This window comes from Arvicola amphibius, chromosome 8 (genome assembly GCF_903992535.2).
Source record: "Arvicola amphibius chromosome 8, mArvAmp1.2, whole genome shotgun sequence".
NCBI lineage: Eukaryota > Metazoa > Chordata > Mammalia > Rodentia > Cricetidae > Arvicola > Arvicola amphibius.
Genome location: NC_052054.1, coordinates 94,525,112 through 94,544,079, shown reverse-complemented (window position 1 = coordinate 94,544,079; position 18,968 = coordinate 94,525,112). Strand labels below are relative to the sequence as shown.

General features: G+C 36.8%; 1 protein-coding gene across 10 annotated transcripts in view; it reads left to right on the top strand.

Moving 5' to 3' along the window:
* Positions 1 to 18,364, top strand: part of Ppip5k2 (diphosphoinositol pentakisphosphate kinase 2) — a 64,728-nt gene extending 46,364 nt beyond the window's left edge. For 2 of the 10 annotated variants that reach the window (XM_038340566.2, XM_038340565.2), the window contains exons 25-31: positions 95 to 268; positions 1,442 to 1,514; positions 3,700 to 3,819; positions 4,653 to 4,715; positions 8,130 to 8,270; positions 12,767 to 12,892; positions 16,673 to 18,364. In XM_038340566.2, coding sequence (XP_038196494.1) covers positions 95 to 268; positions 1,442 to 1,514; positions 3,700 to 3,819; positions 4,653 to 4,715; positions 8,130 to 8,270; positions 12,767 to 12,892; positions 16,673 to 16,785 — 810 coding nt within the window. In that variant the 3' untranslated portion in view covers positions 16,786 to 18,364. The remainder of the gene's footprint in view (positions 1 to 94; positions 269 to 1,441; positions 1,515 to 3,699; positions 3,820 to 4,652; positions 4,716 to 8,129; positions 8,271 to 12,766; positions 12,893 to 16,672) is intronic. The other 8 variants (XM_038340572.2, XM_038340571.2, XM_038340575.2 and 5 more) reach the window with 6 other exon arrangements.
* Positions 18,365 to 18,968: the final 604 nt, after the last annotated feature.

The window sequence follows — 18,968 nt, the reverse complement described above, 5'->3', positions numbered from 1 at the left end:
TAACTTTGCATGCTCTGCTTTTTTTTTTTTTTCTTTTTTTTTTTTTCTTTTTTTTTTTTTTTTTTTTTTTTTTTGCCCTTTTTCTTACTTCCAGGAAGAGAGCCCCCTGAGTGTGTCTAGCCCAGAGGGTACTGGTACCTGGCTGCATTATACCAGTGGTGTGGGTACTGGGCGTCGAAGACGCAGATCAGGGGAACAAATCACCTCTTCCCCTGTCTCCCCCAAATCATTGGCTTTCACATCCAGTATTTTTGGCTCATGGCAACAGGTTTTTAAACTTTATTTCATTAAACATTTTCCATTCCTGCATTCAGAGCAACAAACAGCTGTTTCTGAGGACATCTAATCCCTTGCTTACATAGAGGAAATCCTTCTGTCTTAAATTTGAGTCCACTTAAAAGTACTTCCAATATTGGACAATATTTGATGGAAGGAAACCACTTAGGTTGTGTGCATTTAGTGTTTTTACTGGCAAAACTTTTAAATACCCAGGAGTTTTAAAAATCCTAATTCTCCTGGATTTTTAACCATGCTAATAAAAAATTATTTAGAAAAGAAAGAAATCTTTCTTTGACCTTAGTTGTCCTGTAAACTTCAAGAAACAAAATTAATACAATTTGATGGTAAGAATATTTGATACCCCCTCATTATCACTTCATTCCATTTAGAATTTGTGTGATTGTGAAAATTTTCAAAACATCAAAAATTATGTGGCCTGGTCTTAATTAGCGGCAGATATCTGATATTGATTGGTCTCTATGATTCCCTTATCTGGAAGTACATAACTTGAAGTATGCAGTGTGTTTCCCAAACACAACAGCAGGCATGTATGAATTTGTAAAAGTGGTTCCCATGAAAGTAACGTCAGAAGGACTTTCTTTGATGACATTCGAAACTAAAACACTGATTTTACAATGGAAGGTCTGCCGTCACGTGACTTCTGATTATTTCAGCTATTTCCTCTTGGAAACGTAATGCATTGGATTATAGGAAAAGGGATTACGGTATCCACTAAGGCTGACTATTTAAAGGTTACTCTGATAAAGCCCATGCATGGATCAGAAATTGTATGGTGATTTCAACAGTGTCTGTCTGGCATCTCTCTGGTTTGTGGTTGTTTTCCTCTAAATACAGGAGCTGTTTAACAGTGGGCAATGGGCTTCTCTTAAGAGAAAGTGAAATTCCATCAATCTGTGGATCGTTTCCTTTCATCTGTCGTGTTCCATTCTGAATGCCTGCTTCACACCACTTCATTGCAAGGACCTCATGAAACTGGACTCCCTTCAGAAGGGATCTTGCATGATCTTTCATGTTTTAAATATTTCTACTAATATTTATCATACAGCTTATTAACCTTTGTCTGTCTGGAACAGGATGCATATAAAATGGATTTTTAAATTCATTTTGTTGGCATATTTCACTCTTTGTTTGCTCTACGCAGGTTGTTTCTGAAAATGCCAACTATCTTCGAACACCACGAACTCTTGTGGAACAGAAGCAGAACCCTACTGTAGGTATGTGGTGCAAAGGGAACTGTGCTCTGTACCCTCCTGAAACTCCCTGTTAGGCACACATGTAGGACTCTAAGGTGGGAAAATCATGACCAAATGCTATGCTTTAGTTTGTACTTAATGTGCACGAGTTCATAATTGTTGGATTATAGAACTCACAAGGAAGATACGATTTTCTTCCCACGAGAAGTTGCTGTCTAACCCTTTGAATGACTGCTCTGTGGTGACCAAGTGCCAGTGTTGGGTTTTTGTTTATTGTTTGTTTTTCCCATCCTTTCTTTTGAGGGAGGGATGCTATTGTAAAGATTTCTAGCGTCCCGCTTGTCCTTGAACATATGGAAAACCCATTGGGATTATAGATAGACATGAGACTTTTAATGCTTAAATTTATGAAGGAAACCTTATTTCAGAGATTGGTAGTCATAAGAGGGCTGGGCTATAGGTCAATGACCAAGTAGTTGCCTAGCATGTATGTGGTTCCTTCTTCTATACTTGGTACTGTAAAACAAGCCCGGTAGTCAGGTAAGGAGGAGAAGGTACCACTGTATTAAAAAAAATAAATCTCTTTTATTTACTTATTTATTTTGGAACTAGTCTCTCTATGTATTCTTGGCTGTCCTGGAACTTGCTATTTACAGTAGGCTTGCCTCCAATTTACAGGAATCCAGTTGCCTCTGTAGCTGGGATTAAAGACAGGCCCCACCCTACCCAGCTACAAATGTCAAACTAATAACATAATATAGCTGTTTTAAATGTGGCAGAGGAAACACTGGCAGGCAGTGTCTCTTGCTAACCTGACGTTCGCGTGAGTACCACCCAGAGCGGTGGCACTGGGCTAAGTTCTGTGAATGGATGCTGCCATGAAAGCCCTTACTTTGTAGAAATAATATTCACTAACTTAAAATGAATTAAAAATGAATTTGGAACACATTCCAAAGGAAAGTTCAAAAGTATCAGCTGGTGATTACCAGTGAATACAGCAAAAGATGATGGTTTCAGGTACAAATGAAAAAGAAAATAAAAAGATAAATGAGCAATTAAAGTAAAAAGACCTTGAAATACCCTCTCTGGGCGAGCTGATTCTCATCAGCAGTAGCTCTTTGGAGGCTATTAGAGTGAAGCTCCCATACAGGCAGCCCTGCCCTTGGCTGAACTGTAAACATCCGCTTCCTCGGGAGTATTCAGTGCAGCACTGCCGAGCTCCTCTCTCAACCACTGACCTCATGCTCATTGCAGATAGAGAGAAGCAATGGCATATTATCTTCTGTACCTGCCCGTCTAAATACGCTTGACCCAAAACATAATTAGTTAACATAATGTGTTACAATCTGTAGAATCTGAACTGTGTTGGTGCCTATAAACCTGAGCTCTTTCTTTAGTTTGCTACCTCCAGCTATCCTGAGCTTTTGGTCTTCCTGTGGTATCTTTATGTGATCATACATTGCTCTCTTTCATTGATTGATCATATTATATATTTTGCAGATATTATTTATACTTTCCTCAGTGGTGAACATTTTTAAGTGGGAAGACTTGCTACAAATAAAGCATTGATTTATACTGGCTGTGTTTTACTTTTTTGATGGCATATTTTTTGGAGGCCTTTATTAAAAGCTTACTATGTTAAGTCACTTACTTGTTAAGTGGCTGAAAAGGAATAACTTTTGTATGTTTTCATTAATAAATATTCATTTTTTCATAAGAAACTATGATAATTCTTAATTCAGGAGCATCAGGAAAAGTTATCATTTTAAGGTATATATTATAAAGTACCTAATGTGACTTAATTTTTGGTCAACTATATACACATATATAATATATATGATATATAAAACCTCACAAATTTGCGATAAGACTCTATTCTGTTCTGAAATTAATTTTCATGGTGGTATTTTTAGTACTTTTAGCATGTATATGTTTGATTATTATGTTGCCTTATTTTTCAAAGAAGGCATTTTACCCAGTACTAAATTACTCCATTTGTGTTTGTGATGAATAATAGTGGCCTTTAGAAGCACTGAATTCAAATAGGTATCACTAGAGTATTACAAGCATATTGTGAATCTGTTCAAGGCACTGCCAAAGGCTGCCTGTGCATTGGTAAGAGCCATGTTGATTGCATGCTGCATGCATTCCCAATGTGAATGGAAGAACACCCGTTGTTGTATGTATCTTCTCTAACTCCCATCAGGGTCTCACTGTGCGGGCCTGTTTAGCACCTCAGTGCTCGGGGGTTCTTCAAGTGCACCTAACCTACAGGATTATGCTCGTACTCATCGTAAAAAGCTGACCTCTTCTGGCTGCATAGATGGTATGTGCACACACGCACACACAGATTTATACCCACACCCATGCACACACTCATGAGCAGTGCTTCTCCAAAGCAAGTCTAAGGCCACATACTGCCGTGGAGCCCTAGCTACTTCTTCCCACACAGCTGACAGTGCTCTCTGGGGTCCACATCTGGGGTCTAGGTTTTGGTAGTCAATAACGGATTTAGACTACATGCACAATAAGTGGTCTGTTAAAATAGAAAATTTTATAACTTCATTATTATTTTAGCTGAATGAGGACCTAGATTATAAAGAACAGATTTCCCTTAACATTTAAACTTTTATCTACAATTAACACTCATTTTATTTATTAATATGAACAAACTATTTAGCATAGAATAGAATAAAATGTCTATTTGTGAGAGAAAATATATTGGCATCATTTTTTATAAAAATAAATAGAACGGGCTATTTTTAAGTTCCCTGTTAATATGACTTCAGTTTTAACATTCTGATATTCAGAATGTCTCTGAGACTCATGAAAATTTGTCCCATGTGATAGGAGGGATGTTTTCAGCTCCTGCAGGATCAGCATTGTTTAAAACGTTTGCTCTCATCTGTACAAATAGTAAAACATGGATTTACTGGAATTGCCAGGTCATCTTGCTTTTCTTTTCTTTTGTGTATTTCATTAAGCATTTTGCCTGTGCCATCCAGCCAGTTTACTGCTTCTAACCAGTCTCGGCTTTCTCATTCCTCCCTCTGCATGTCACCCAGTTCTGCCTTCCTCACATGTCTGTTGTCCCTTCTGTTTTAAGTGTTCTTCTTTTGGCAGCTATGAACTTCAGGGACCTGTTTTTCTCTTTCTCAGACGCCACACGCGGGTCTGCTGTTAAAAGGTTTTCTATCTCATTTGCTCGACACCCAACCAATGGTACGTTTGCTTTTTATTTTAAAAGATACTCCCCGCTTCGTCCCTTTTTAATTTTTTCTTTTATTTTAAAATGTGGGATACACAGTATCGTGTATTTATCCGCCTTTCATTTCAGTTGGCATACAATCCCAACTTACTTACCAAACCACTGATACTGTCTTCTTCCCTTTTCTGCTGTGATTTCCACAATAATTGAGCATCACTCATGAAATTGTCCAATGGCCACAGTAATGATGAGCCTTAATCCTGAATTAACACCTGGAAATTCTAATTTCTTAAGTGATCAGTTTATATAATTTTTAAAAAATACAATTACTATTCCTAAATTTCTTAATTCTTAACATTTTTTTCTAATTATTTTTCTGATCACATTGTTTTATTGAGTTATTCAACAAAATCCAAAGCAACCCATGTCAAAGAGCCCAGTGAGACATGTCTCTGTAAAGGTCTTGGGAGCCAGCTGCCGCGAGGGACACTGCAGCAGACGGCTGGCTCTCTGTCTGAACAGAACTCGAGGAAGTGTGGACGGCTCCGGAGACGTTCCAGGATCAACCTGTCCTTGGGTGGCTATGCCTATGGTTTACTGTTATCCAGTAGTCTTCTCCTTTTGGTGCCTTTGCTTTTTCTGAATATTTGGAGAATTCCTGGTTGAAAGAAGACTAAAGTTAAAAGAATCAAGTTCCATTACAGTGACGCTGGATAGGAGCGTGTCCGTGACTTCTGTTATGAATTGAGTTGTGGCATTATAGGTTTTTGCTAAGAGCTTGATCTTGAGCCAGGGGGAATAGTTACTGATTGGTTGTGTTTTGGGAATGTTTTGTTTTGCTTGAGGTGGAGCTTGTTATTGTGGTCTGGCTAGCATAGAGTTCACTGTGTAGACCAGCTGGACTTCAACCTTGCAGTCAGTCACCTTGCGTCAACCCTCTCGAAAGCTTGGGTTACAGACCAAAGACATCATACCTGACTTTCTGTTGGTTTTCAAATCCCACATAGACTTTGCTTTCACTTGTAGTGAAGTTACTTTTATCCCTGGAACTTTGTTTTTTTTTTTTAAAACAACGGACTTTTATGAAGCTTAAGAATCAACACTCGGTTATGATCTCCATTTGGACCGTTTAACAACACTTCTACATAATAGCTGGCTAATACTTCTTTGACTAAGTTAAGAAGACCTCATCCTCAAGTGAAAATTTAACCAAATAGCTTAAAATGCTTTGCTTCATTGTAGCTGTTTAAATGTTACATTTTGGAGAAAAAAATCTGATTTGATACAGTTGCAATTTCTAAAGGTAGCATAAGCTTAGTCAGCTCCTAGAAGAAAAGCATCTCCCAGAAATCGCTACAGGAGCTATCCTCTTTTGTATGAGTGCCTTTGTTTTCACAGCAAGTTCTGGGGTTTCTGGGAAAGTTCTATGTTGAACTAAAGGTAAAAGTAGTACTTAAATTTAATAGAAAATAAGAGTAATTTTGTATTCCTTTGGTTTAGGCTTTTTCTGTTCACTGGCTTGTCTACATTCTGCAGCTTATTGCATAGAATTATATTCCTTTCAATTCTAGAAATATTCTTTGGGGGTTTTCAATATTTCTTCTTCTCTAATGCTGTTCTGTCTTATCTGTCCTGTGACTTGTCATGTGACCTTTTCACTTTTTATTTCCCACGACATTTCATGTTATTTCTGTCTATAACCCACATCCTGGACTTCCCTCCCTCCATCTTTAGCTAAGGAACATGGTGCACAAGTGTCTTCTGACAGTGTTTACCTAATTTTCTGGGCCTCTGTGCAGAATCCCTACCCCTCAGTAGGTGCTGCTCTACCTCCTCTGTGGAATTTCTAGGCTCCAGTGGTATGTTTTCGTAGCTTCCAAACATGTCAGCAGGGTGGCTTTTGAGACTGCGGCACTAACCCTTTCATTGTACATTAAGAGCTGTTTGAGACGAATGGCAAGAGTGTAGTCTAGAGCAATTTGATCAGACATCCTTTGCTGTTTTGAAATTCAGCAGGCAAATGAAAGGAGCTATCACAAAAGACGGCTGAGCACCCTGAGAAAGGAGAAAAGCATATTGTCTAGAGAACTGCAAAGAAAGGATTTGTGCTTGTTTGCATGAACCACTTGTACTTAAGAAGAAAGGGAGTTGTAAAGCTCCGCTCCTCAGTGGGAACCGAGTGAGGTGCTTTAGCTGCCGCTGTGCCATTTTATCCTTGCTTTTGTTTGTTTTGTTTAACATTACATTGAAACGGTCTGTCGTGCTTTGGTTTGCACCTGGAAATCTAGCATTAATTTTATTAATCCTTTGGTTATTTTCATAACAATATTCAATTCCCTTTTTAAAACGTTCCCCTGTTCCAACTGAGAATTCCAGCAATTCTTGAGTTCCTCCCAAATTGTAAAGAAATCCAATAGCATGTAATCGCGTAAATGATCATATGGCTATGGAGAAGAGTCTAGTTTGCAGTCTGAGTTTAGACGACTTATTTTTTTAACTAATAATAATCTATTTTTATGTAAATTTGAGTGTTGGGGATATTCTTCGAGAAGACTTAACTTGAATTTGGGGAAACACTTGTTATTTTAAAAGTATATGACAGTAGCTTTTAAAGTTAAAATAAAGTTTAAATATATAATTTTATTATTAAATTGAGGAACTAGTTTTTTTGTTTTAGGAAAGTAATTTGTGTGTATAAGTGCTTTTGTGTTATTGATTATATTAACATATTGCTGCATGATTCATCATGAGAATCTTGTATGCCTGTACAATGGTTAAACATAAATATATTTGCAGTTTATTTGCTTTTTACTTGGTCTAATTTTGCTCAACCAGGGATTTCAAAAAATGAAATTATTGCTGTTCAGTAAAGGATTGTTTAAGAATTTTAAGTCCAGCCTGATTGAGGAAGTGTTGCCCAAGGACCACATTAGGGTGTTAATGGCCTTAGAGAAAAATTACAATTTGTGCTTCACAATTAGCTACCTAATTAACTCCTGACATTTGTGTCTGAATTTCCCTTCTTTACTATTTAATTTTGTTGAAGTATATATTATCAAGGTACTGTAACATCTTGGTCTAAGGGAAATATAGCATCAGTTTGTTCATCTGTTAAATAGATATGACAGATTAAAAAGTGAACATTTATCTCCCCCACATCCCAGGTTTTCTCCTTCCTGTACTTAGGTTTTTGTGACATTGGAGGATTGTGTGCATGCTGTACTGTCTGATTACATTTAAAGTGATCATGGTCATATCTTGTTTTGGTTCCATGTTGCATAGCATCTGGTGTCATGACTTGAAAAATCTTGTGTGTTTGCATGTAAAAACCTGAACTTTCCAGTCCTAAGTAAGTTGCCATGCTTTCTAATGATTGAGTTTTGAAATAGCCAACCTTACTGTTCCATTCTTTATCTCTTCTCTTTTAGGCTTTGAGCTGTATTCCATGGTACCGTCTATCTGTCCTCTGGAGACTCTTCACAATGCCCTGTTTTTAAAGCAAGTGGATGACTTTTTAGCTTCCATTGCTTCTCCATCAACTGAAGTTCTACGCAAGGTCCCTGAATTGTGTATGCAATTTACCTTTGCTATATCTTATTATTGGACAATAGATATTATCTGCATATAATCCAAATTTTAGCAATGCAAATTCAGTGATAATTGTGATAGAATTCTAAGAGAGACATAGGTAAAGGAATAATATAGTAATTCCTTTGTATTAGGCATGGGTAGTAGACTGTTTTTCTTGATTCTATACTTAAATCTTTTTTCTCACAAAAAGTAAACATCATGGAATTAGCACCTTTTTGACTTTCTTAACTATACGTGCTGGAGAGCTCACACTCTTGTGTAATTTACAGAATGGCTCACGTGAACTCACATTTGCCCCCGCACCGTATTTGCTGAGTGGTTGAGACATTTATCTGTAACTGTTGTTTTGTTTTATTTCTCGAGACAGGGTTTCTCTGTAGAATCTGCTTCTCTGCAGATTCACAGTGATCCTCCTTGCTCAGCTTCCCAGAACCTGAGATTATAAATGTTGTGCCACCACATTCAGCTTTAGAAAGTGTTTTATCAAAGGTACCAAATTAGATCAAAAGGCTTTTAAACTGTATTTCTAAAAAAAAAAAAAAAAAAATAGTCTGAGCCAGGCCATGGTAACACATGCGCCTTTAGTCCCAACACTTGGGAGGCAGAGGGAGACCATCTCTGCGAGTTCGAGACCAGCCTGGTCTATAAGAGCTAATTCCAGGGTAGGCACCAAAGTTACAGAGAAATCCCGCCTAAAAAATAAAGAAAGTGTGAAGAATGCATTCGTGTGGATTAAGAGAGTTCCTCGCTATGTAAGTTTAGAATTGAGTGTGGTCTCCCTGGACCTAGAGATACATTGATGTGTAAAAGGTTCAAATTTTATGAACAACCCAGGTTTTCTGCAGCTTTTTTTGTTATTAGGACAGTTTTTTCTTTCTTTTTTGCAAAGATTAAACATCAGGTGGCACTTGTCATTTTTGGCTCATCACATCCCTCAGAATGTTGAAATTTCCAGTTTGGAAAGCATTAATTTGAGGAGAGAACTATTCTAGTTACATCTTAGAAAACCACAAACATTCTTTGCATATTATCCTCTTTTCTAATATGCTACCCCCAGAAAGGCTACAAACTCATAGAAACTGAACAGTCAACTACTGAACCACCCCTGGGTCAAGGAAGAAATAAAGAAATTAAAGTCTTTTTTTAATTCAACGAAAATAAAGACACGACATACACAAAAACCTATGGGACACTATGAAAACAGTGCTAAGAGGAAAGTTAATAGCTCTAAGCACCCACATAAAGAAAACGGAGAAAGCTCACATTACAGACTTAACAGCACAACTGAAAGTTCTAGAAAAAAAAAAGCAGATGCACCCAGGAAGAATAGAAGACTGGAAATAATCAAACTGAGGGCTGAAATCAACAAAATAGAAACACAGAAAACAATTCAAAGAATCAATGAAACAAAGAGCTGATTCTTTGACAAAGTCAACAAGATTGACAAACCTTTATCCAAACTAATCAAAAGGCAGAGAGAGAACACGCAAATTAACAAGATCAGAAATGAAAAGGGGGACATAACCACAGACACTGAGGAAATTCAGAGAATTAGTAGGTCTTACTACAAAAGCTTATATGCCACAAAGTTGGAAAATGTAAAAGAAATGGACTTGTTTTTAGATAAATACCATTTACCAAAATTAAATCAAGACCAGATGAACAATTTAAATAGACCTATAAGTCATGAGGAAATAGAAGCTGTCATAAAAATCCTCCCAACCAGAAAGAGCCCTTTGCCATTTCTTCTGCTTCCTGTAGTATAGGCCAGCTGTCAGTCAGTAGAGGTGGTGATGATGTTTCTAGACTATTTCACTTTGGAGCTGCCTTTGGAAAGCAGGCTTTAATTTCAGATCTTCTATATGAATTGTCCAATTCTAAGCATCCATAAACTCCAAATGAAGTAAATTATAAATGAGTCTGGATAATATAGTCTCATTTTTGTTATCTATAATTTAATAAAATACACAGTGCTGTTCCCTGTAAAAGGAGACTGCACACTGGTTTCCCAGCCACCCAGACTGGAATTATCACACAGAAATTATATTAATTACCACACTGTTTGGCCAACAGCTGAAGAGCCTTTCTAGCTAGCTCTTACATCTTAAATTAATCCATTTTTATTAATCTGTGTATCGCCACAAGGCTATGACCTACAAGTAAGGTTCCAGCATCTTTCCCCTTAGGCAGCTATTTGACATCTGCCTGAATCTGCTTCTTTCTCCCTGCATTCAGTTTAGTTTTCCTGCCTAGATCTATTCTGCTCTGCCATAGGCCAAAGCAGCTTCTTTATTAACCAGCAGTAAAAAACGTATTCATAGCATACAGAGGGGAATTTCATTTATCTCCCCTTTTCTGTCTAAATCAAGCAAGAATTACAGTTACAGTATTTCTTTGTGAGCCTAAAATTTCATATCTAATTTATCTTTTATCATAACTAAAGTTATAGTTAAAGCTATAACTATCTGTCTTCAACTCCATCAAAGACCCCAGAATAGATAATCCAAATAGGCTCTATTATAGTGTACTATTTTCCCCTTAAACTTCGTGTTTCATTGCTCCCCTGGGCTGAGGTTTTCAACTCTTCAATTATAGAATAATAGAATGAGTCTCATAAGTGAAAAGGTCTTCCGGTATCTATTGATGCTATTTAATTTTAGAAAGTTTGCAGTTCATGACTTGGAAGTCATACAGGAATGATGTCCCTTTGTTCTTAGGAAAAATGTAATGTAATAGCTAGAGAAAGATAATCCTAAGGTTTATTCCATAGTACTCTTATTTTGTGATGGCTTCATTTTTTATCGTTAGTGAATCCACTTCATTAGAGTAAATTATTATGACATTAATGAGGTGATTTTATATTCCTGTCCTGTTTGTTCTGATGAGCTCTTCTCTGTATCATGAAATTTTACCTCAAGATTTTCAGCTTTTTTAAAATTTCATGTTGTTAGCTATTAAGAGAACTAGATGAAAAGGCGTGTCACATAATGTAGTGCAAAGGACTGGGTAGACATGGGGGGGGTTATAGATCACTGGGCCATAACCTAGATTCCCAAGGACCATTGAAAATCCATGACTAAGAAGGAAGCTGAATGTTTAGAGCACCTTATTTTCTGTGACTTTTCATTCAGCAGAACTTCTTTGATACATTTTATTTTTAACATGGTCTTTAGGGAAAGTTTCTTGTCAAAGGCAAAACCCTAGCAGATATTGTTAAGGACAATCAACTAGTCAGTTGTTAAACAGTAGTAAACCCGAACTCTGCTGAAGCCTTTGTTACACCCCACCCCAATTCTTTTGGACTACTAAATAAAATGTGCCAGTTATGAAGTAATCTGAACCTCATATTTTATAGACCAGTTACAGAATTTATACTTAGTATGAATACTGTGAGTTTGTTGTTTAATTCCCAATAACCACAGAACTGTAATGATTCTGTGGTGTCTATAGCAAAGAATAAATTGCTAATCTGGTTTGTCTGAAGTCTTTTCTTCATTGAGAACAAAATCCAAAAGTTGTGATTGAAGACGACTGACAGCTTAGAAACTCATGCAAGTGAGCTCCATGTGCTGCCTGCGTGCTGTCTCGTCTCTGTCCATAGGACTTCGTGGCCAAAAGTTACCTCCTCACCTGTTCTTGCTGCACCATTCTGTGCCCCCATGTTGAGTAGAAAGCTGGGCTATGGATAAATTCTCCTCCCTTCATGGAAGATAACTCTCATCTGTGTAAAAAGAAAGAGAACCTGATTTATTTAACTGCTTACCATACAGTTATCTTTTTAATTAACTATGATATGTCAGTGGATGAAAATGCTTATAAATAAATAATCCTTAAGTCTACACTTAATCATTAGGATTTTTTTTAAAAAATTGCTGTATGTTACAGGCAATAAAACTAAGCCATGGCTCCCTGCCGTTCTTTAAGTGCCTCTTAGAGCAGGATGCAAGTAGCATGTTTCTCTGTGGATTTGGGGTGTGGGGGTTCTTCGCTGTATACTGTTGAAATATGTATTTGCAGTATAAACATTTATTTGAGGAAAGGCTCTGAGAAAACTGCCTTTTTATTAGAAAGCTGACTTGGCTGAATTGACTGGAAACCTTGTCTTTTATATACCTTTATTTATTACTTATTGGACATATTTTTACCCACTAAACCATATTCTTAGAATTTTTGTAGTTGGGTTTTGTGGCACAAGCCTGTAATCCTACCCTCTCAGGAGACTCTGGCAGGAGGATCACAATTTCAAGGTCAGCCTGGGCAGCAGAATGAGTAGAGAGTCAGCCTGACTGAGCGTCTTTGGCTATCTCAAAATAAAAAGTAAAAAGGCTAGGGATATGTGGCTTAGTGTTATAGTACTTCCGGAGCGTGTATGAAGCTCTGGGTTCAACTCCCAAGACTGTAGAAATGAGAGTGAACAGTGGTTTTGTAGTGTTAGGCTAGACTTGGTTACTGTATTTTGTTGATTTCTTTTCAGCCTCTATGGCTTCACGTTCCAGCCCAGGAATGAGAAGAAAAGTTTCCTTAAATACGTATACACCTGCAAAGATCCTTCCAACGCCACCGGCTACCTTAAAGAGCACTAAAGCAAGCAGCAAAGCAGGTTAGAGATGCCTTTGAACTCTGGATTCCACATAGCAGTAACAGCGGTGGTAGTGCCTTTTCCCGGTGCTGTGAAATCAGAGCGTTTCCTACTGCCTTCCCAGTCGTGATGCCGAATTCAAAATCTATTCCACATGTCATTTATATGTGTTTTTAGCTATGTAATCTTCATTTCCTCTTTTGCTCCTGTGTCTTCCTCCCATAACTCTTGGGCCTAAGGCATCATTTTATGTTTAAAAAACAAAATGTTACCTGGTGCTTTTTATCTTCCATTTGTAGTCTGGTGATGTGACGCCCACATTGAATGCTTTTGCCAGCATTTTTGTTTTAAGTGCTTGCTAGTGTGATTGTATGCTGATCCTTCTACCATGACTGCCAACAACATTCTCCATCTTCTTATTTTTCCTCTGCTCGCTAACTCTGCTTCTCTGGTCTGATGATCTTTCTCCCTATTCCGTATCCCAGGGGGACACCTGTTCATTCTGTGGTTTCACAATAAAAGCACATGGCAGAGATGTCTAGATTATTTTCAAGTTTGTAATATTTTTAGATTTTTTTTTTTTTAGTATGAATTTGTGGTTTGGAGTGAGATGGATATACTTGTTAGTTATGTGACCTGCCTGACACTAATCCTTAGTCTCCACTAAGAAAATCTGGATAATGATTCCTTTATGGAATTGTCAGAGGTGAATACACACGTGTGAAATACTTGACTACATTGTAAACATTCACCAAATGGTAGTTTCTTTTATTGCCACTTTGCTATAGCTTACCACCATTTCTGCCAGATGAACAGATCCCCTAGTACTCTTGCCTTGTGAATCAGTTGGTGTTTTAAATAGATTTGAATCTTCTGCAGTCAGAGAAGGCCATAAAGCTCGTGTCCAATACTGTACAGTTGTCGTCAATATAATTTTGACGTATTTAATATACAATACAAAATTGACATTCGTATAGTTTCTTTTACTAAGAAATTTGTACTTTTTTTTTATGTCCGTGGCAGAACAAAACAAAACAAAAACAAACCAGCAGAGGAGGTGTGATTGGTGTCAGTCAGCCTAGCCAGTAATCAGGGGACCAAAAGGGACTGCAGAACACGTTGCTGTTCCTTATATACTAATTAGCCTTATGCTTATTTTTATTGTTTTCTGCTTTATTTTAAATTGATTCAGTAATCTGTAGAATTTCACTAAATATGTGTGTTGCTTTTTGTTGTAATTTTTTGCATTATTCTTTTATTGCTTTCTCTAAATACATATTCTTAGCATTTCATGGTCTACTTGGAGTTAATTGCGTATCATCCAGAGTAATACATAGAAAGGTTGCAGCTTCCTTCGATTTTTCTTTTACCTTTTATTTCGTCTGTCCTTTCTCCGTGGTTCTCTATGTGTATGTGTTAACTCCACGTGCAGTATAAGCAATAGAGTACAATGCTGTGATAGTTCTTTTGAGTAGTAGTTTATCTTAAAGAAACGAAGCAGGGCGGGGAGATAAAGCTCTCTCTATACTTCTCCACATTTGCCCTTCTCTGATGCGTGTCATTATTCCGTCATTGAAGTCTGTATTTCTCACTCATTTCATTAAGCATAAAACTTTTTACCATTTCTTACACTTTGGGTCTTTTGGCAACATCATCTTTTTATTATAACAGAAAAATGTCTTTGCTTATTCTTGCAAGGTAATTTTGCTATCCAGTTTTGGATAGAATTGATCTTTTCCTTGACAGCCCACTGATTTCTGGTTCCCACTATTTCTCTAAGACGTGCTAGTTGACACTTTCTGTTTTCTCTGCCTGTGCCAGTGTTCTCGTTTTCTCTCTCTCTCTCTCTCTCTCTCTCTCTCTCTCTCTCTCTCTCTCTCTCTCTCTCTCTCTGTGTGTGTGTGTGTGTGTGTGTGTGTGTGTGTGTGTGTTTTAGTTCTAAGATTATGTCTGCCTCTGCTGTCTTCATTCTTCCTTTCTTTGTATTTCTGGTGTAATCCTCATTGCTGTTTTCTTTTTTGCCTCAATTTGCTGTTAAAGCCAACCAGTTTTTATTTCAGTTATTTTATTTTTATGCTTTAATTTGAAGCATCCTATTTGATGTAGTGATGAGGTGTGGGCAGGCCTGCTTTTCATCCTGCCCAGATCCTGGCTGCCTGGCTAGTTTATGCCCCGAAATAACATCACACAAATTGTATTCTTTTAAACACTGCCTGGCCCATTATTTTCAGCCTCTTACTCACATCTTGACTAACCCATATCGAATAATCTATGTAACACCACGAATGGTGTCTTACCAGGAAAGATTCAGCATGTCTGAACTGGTGGCTGGCTCCATCGCATCTGGCACGGCAGTCTGCCTCAGAGACCAGAGGCATGGCGATTTATTAACTTGGGAGAGGCGTGGCATCTGACTGTGCCATCTACCTCACTTCCCTCTTCCTGTTCTGTCTACTTCACCTGTCTAAATCTTGCCCTATCAAAATGCCAAGGCAGTTTGTTTATTAGCCAATGAGAATCCTCCATCAATTTGATCTTAGGTTTTTCTTTCAAGACTTTACAAGGTTTTATTTGTTATAAGCATAAGGATTTATTTCACCACTGAGCATGAAGTTGCTGCTCTAAAAATTGTTTTTTAAGTTAGTCATTTCCTAATTAGTCTGTGTCACTTTTCTCCTTTTTAAGAAAGATGTTTTTCTGTTTCCTGTTATGTTAAATATTTATAATACTATTCATTAATCTTAGTATATTGAGTAACTTTAGTTAAACCATAGACATTATAAATGACATGTTATAGAAACTTTGGATTCTGGTATTTCAGTTATATTTCTCCAAAAAAATTCTGTTTTATTTTAAAAGTAAATAGTTAAATTTGCTGAACTCCGATTGTACAATTATGTCCCTGGAAGTGACTGACAGCTCACAAATTCAGTTCTTTTCTTGTAGCCTGCTCTACCTGAGGCTTTCTGTGGATGTAATAGATTAATTATAGTTCATGTGTGAATTAAAGTATCTTCCTTTCTGTAGTTGTCCCAATACTTATCATCTGCTTCTTCATGCTAGTAAGACTAGCTTGTATGCTGGAGTTCTAGCCAAGTTATGTGATGGATATTGAGACCACTTTTCAAACTAAAACATGTTGATTCTTCTCTAGTAACTATCTAATTCTGTCACTTTCTGCTGTCTTTATACACTGTTTTATAGGAGTTCTTGTCTGTGGCTGAGTGCTTGTCATATGAACAAATGTCAGCCTGACAAGCCTCAGCCTGGAGAGCAGAACTCTGACTGCTCTCGGGGTAGCTCTGTGACTAGCCCTGGCTTTGATGTTGGTGCAGACACAAGTTCTGCCTCCCAGTTCTGCAGCCTCGCACAGTAATAGTAAGATGGAAGGTGTAGGAAATATGGTACCCGTAGGGAAATGATATTCACTGCTAAGCATGCTTTACATTCCTGTCAGATATAAGTAGAGATGGTTCTAATGGGCAGTTGGATTTCTGTATCTGGAGCTAACGGGAAAAAGCCTGGCCACAGTTTAAACGAGATTAGCAGAATGGATTGTACTTGCAATGATGAATTTGAATGTTTGCCATGAACAGTATAGAGTGAACTGAAAAGTTTGTTTTGTGAACATAGTCTTTTGTCTCACTTTTCTATATTTGTGTTGAGTTCTAAAAACTTAAAATGTATATTGAAAGCTTGTAATGATTTTTTACAGTTATAGTAAAATAGCCCATCCCCGCCAGCATTATTTTATCCTTCATGACTTGTGTATCTCACTGCCTCTTTCTTCTGTTGGAGCAGCAGTCAGCGGACCTTCTCCAGCAGTTGCTTCTCATACCTCAACTCGGAAAAAGAGCTTAACTGGCAAAACTGAAGGGCATGAACACAAGAAAAGCACTGGGAAGAAAAGATGAAGTCTCAGAAGAATTGAAAGTTACTATACTTAGAAAGGAACTTGTTGCTTAGCAAAAGATGTGTAAGAAGCCTTTATGAAGCTGTTTGAAACTAGTGATCCATGCATTAGCAGACTTTACTTTATATACCTGTCTATTTGCTTTAAACACCTCCAAAGCCAGAGGACCCTCTGTTTTTATTCCAATGAAGAGCTTTGGTGGGATCTAGAAATGTTCAAAATAATGTCTGTCAGCTTTCTGTGTGTGACAAAATTCATGACAACTGCTGTTGTTGTCACTGTGATGATTACCATGTGCCTATGGCAAAGACAAAGGATACAAAAATCCGGCTGACTGGTACCAAAGTGCACTCTGGTCAGGTAACTCTACATCCTTGCATCTCCACAAGATTGCATTCAGTAAGATTGGACAGGCAAGATCACATGTTGATGACTTTTCTTAAAGTGCATTTCCAAAGAGATCTCGTTGACCATTTACATTAGAATTTTTTTTTCGTTGTTGTTACTATACCATATGCTGCAATATTTATTAACTGGAGAATATAGAACATGAATTATTTTTTCAATTTGTGCTTTGAATTTTGTATTGTAAATTATTTAAAATATTACAAATACAGGTGGGAGAATTATACCTTTATATACATAAATTTGCAAATTCATTCATAGAAAAATATTTTCTTTATACATTTCTTTACCAAAAAGGGTACTTGGTTTATCAGGAAAAACTTTTTTTTTTTCTGTATTAGCAAAAAAGGCATTTTTAAAGTTTTTTTTTTCATGAGCTGTAACTGGTAAGTTTATGAATCTTATACTTAATTTTCAGAGGTTTTCTTGAGACCTATGGACTCAGATAAAAAATGGGAGTTGTTGATGTTAAGCTGAATTCTGCTGTTACTAAGTGCCATCTCTGATAAGTTTGTTGTATTTCCATTCTTATGTTCAATGTATTTGTTGATTTCACCAAGAAAACTCGAAGATTGAGCATTTGTAGTAAGTAAATGCCATTTACAAATGTTGAGATTTGGAGATCACTGTTGAAATTTCATCTAATATTTTTACAAAAAGAAGAAATCACTATCCTTGGTGCTTTTCCCCTTTATGCACAAATAATTGTGTGAAACATTTGAAATTATTAACAAATGAAACAGTACAGCCTGCTAAATAAAAGTCAGGAATTGGATGTGACATGACATAAAGTAGTAAGCTATAGCCCCAGGCTTATGTTCAGAACTCCTGGACCCTTATTGTACAAATAGAGCTATTATAATGCTTCAAAAGTAACTTCTAACCTTAAATCATCCTATATGAACTGACTCATAGGGACTAGTTATTATATTATCTTGGTTGCTTTAAAAGGGATGAAATACAAAAGTTAAAACTATATGTAATTAAATAAGTTCGTATACTTCATTTGAATGTAAATGAATTAAATGGATTATATGGTGATATATCTTGTAAACAATTGAATGTATGTTAGTTTTCTGTATGTGAATATGTGGTTAATGTGCTTATTATGAGGGGTGAGGATACTACTTTTATTTTTTAAGTGGAATGAATTAAAATTCTTTCTAGAATAAGAATGACTTGAATGTAAAGTGCTTTATTTGTGTTCTTTGTTTCTTTTATGTTTCAAAATAGAAAGTCCCAGTAACATTTTATATTAAGTAATAATTAATAAAACTTATTAGTGACCATGCACATAGCAGTTTACTTCTTCCACCTTAGAAAGTATGCTAGCCCTCATTTTTCTCAGTTTTATTTAGTAGTTGTAATTTTATTTTATTTTCCAAAATCAATAGTATTGCTTAGTAAGCTTATCGCTTTGAAGATTGCTAGAATTGTTTTTAAAAACACACTATCAGGGAGTCTCTTTTGTACTAGCAAAATAGTTACCTTAGACTATTTATGGAAGTTTGTATGAAATATCTGTTTCTTACAGGACTCAGGAGATGTGGAGTTTGAGAGTTTTTAAATACTAGAAGATGTTTGTTTTTGCAGCGTTAATTGTCCAGCCAGCAAAGAGATGAAGAAGCCAAGCTTGAGGAATTATCAAGTCATCCTGAGGTGTCAGTCTTCCTTCTTTATCTTTCATTCTTTCACACTTGGGAACCCCATATCTTAAATCTTAACGTCTTCTGTTGGTAGACCTTGCTGACCTGATTTTAATGAAGTATTTAGTCAATT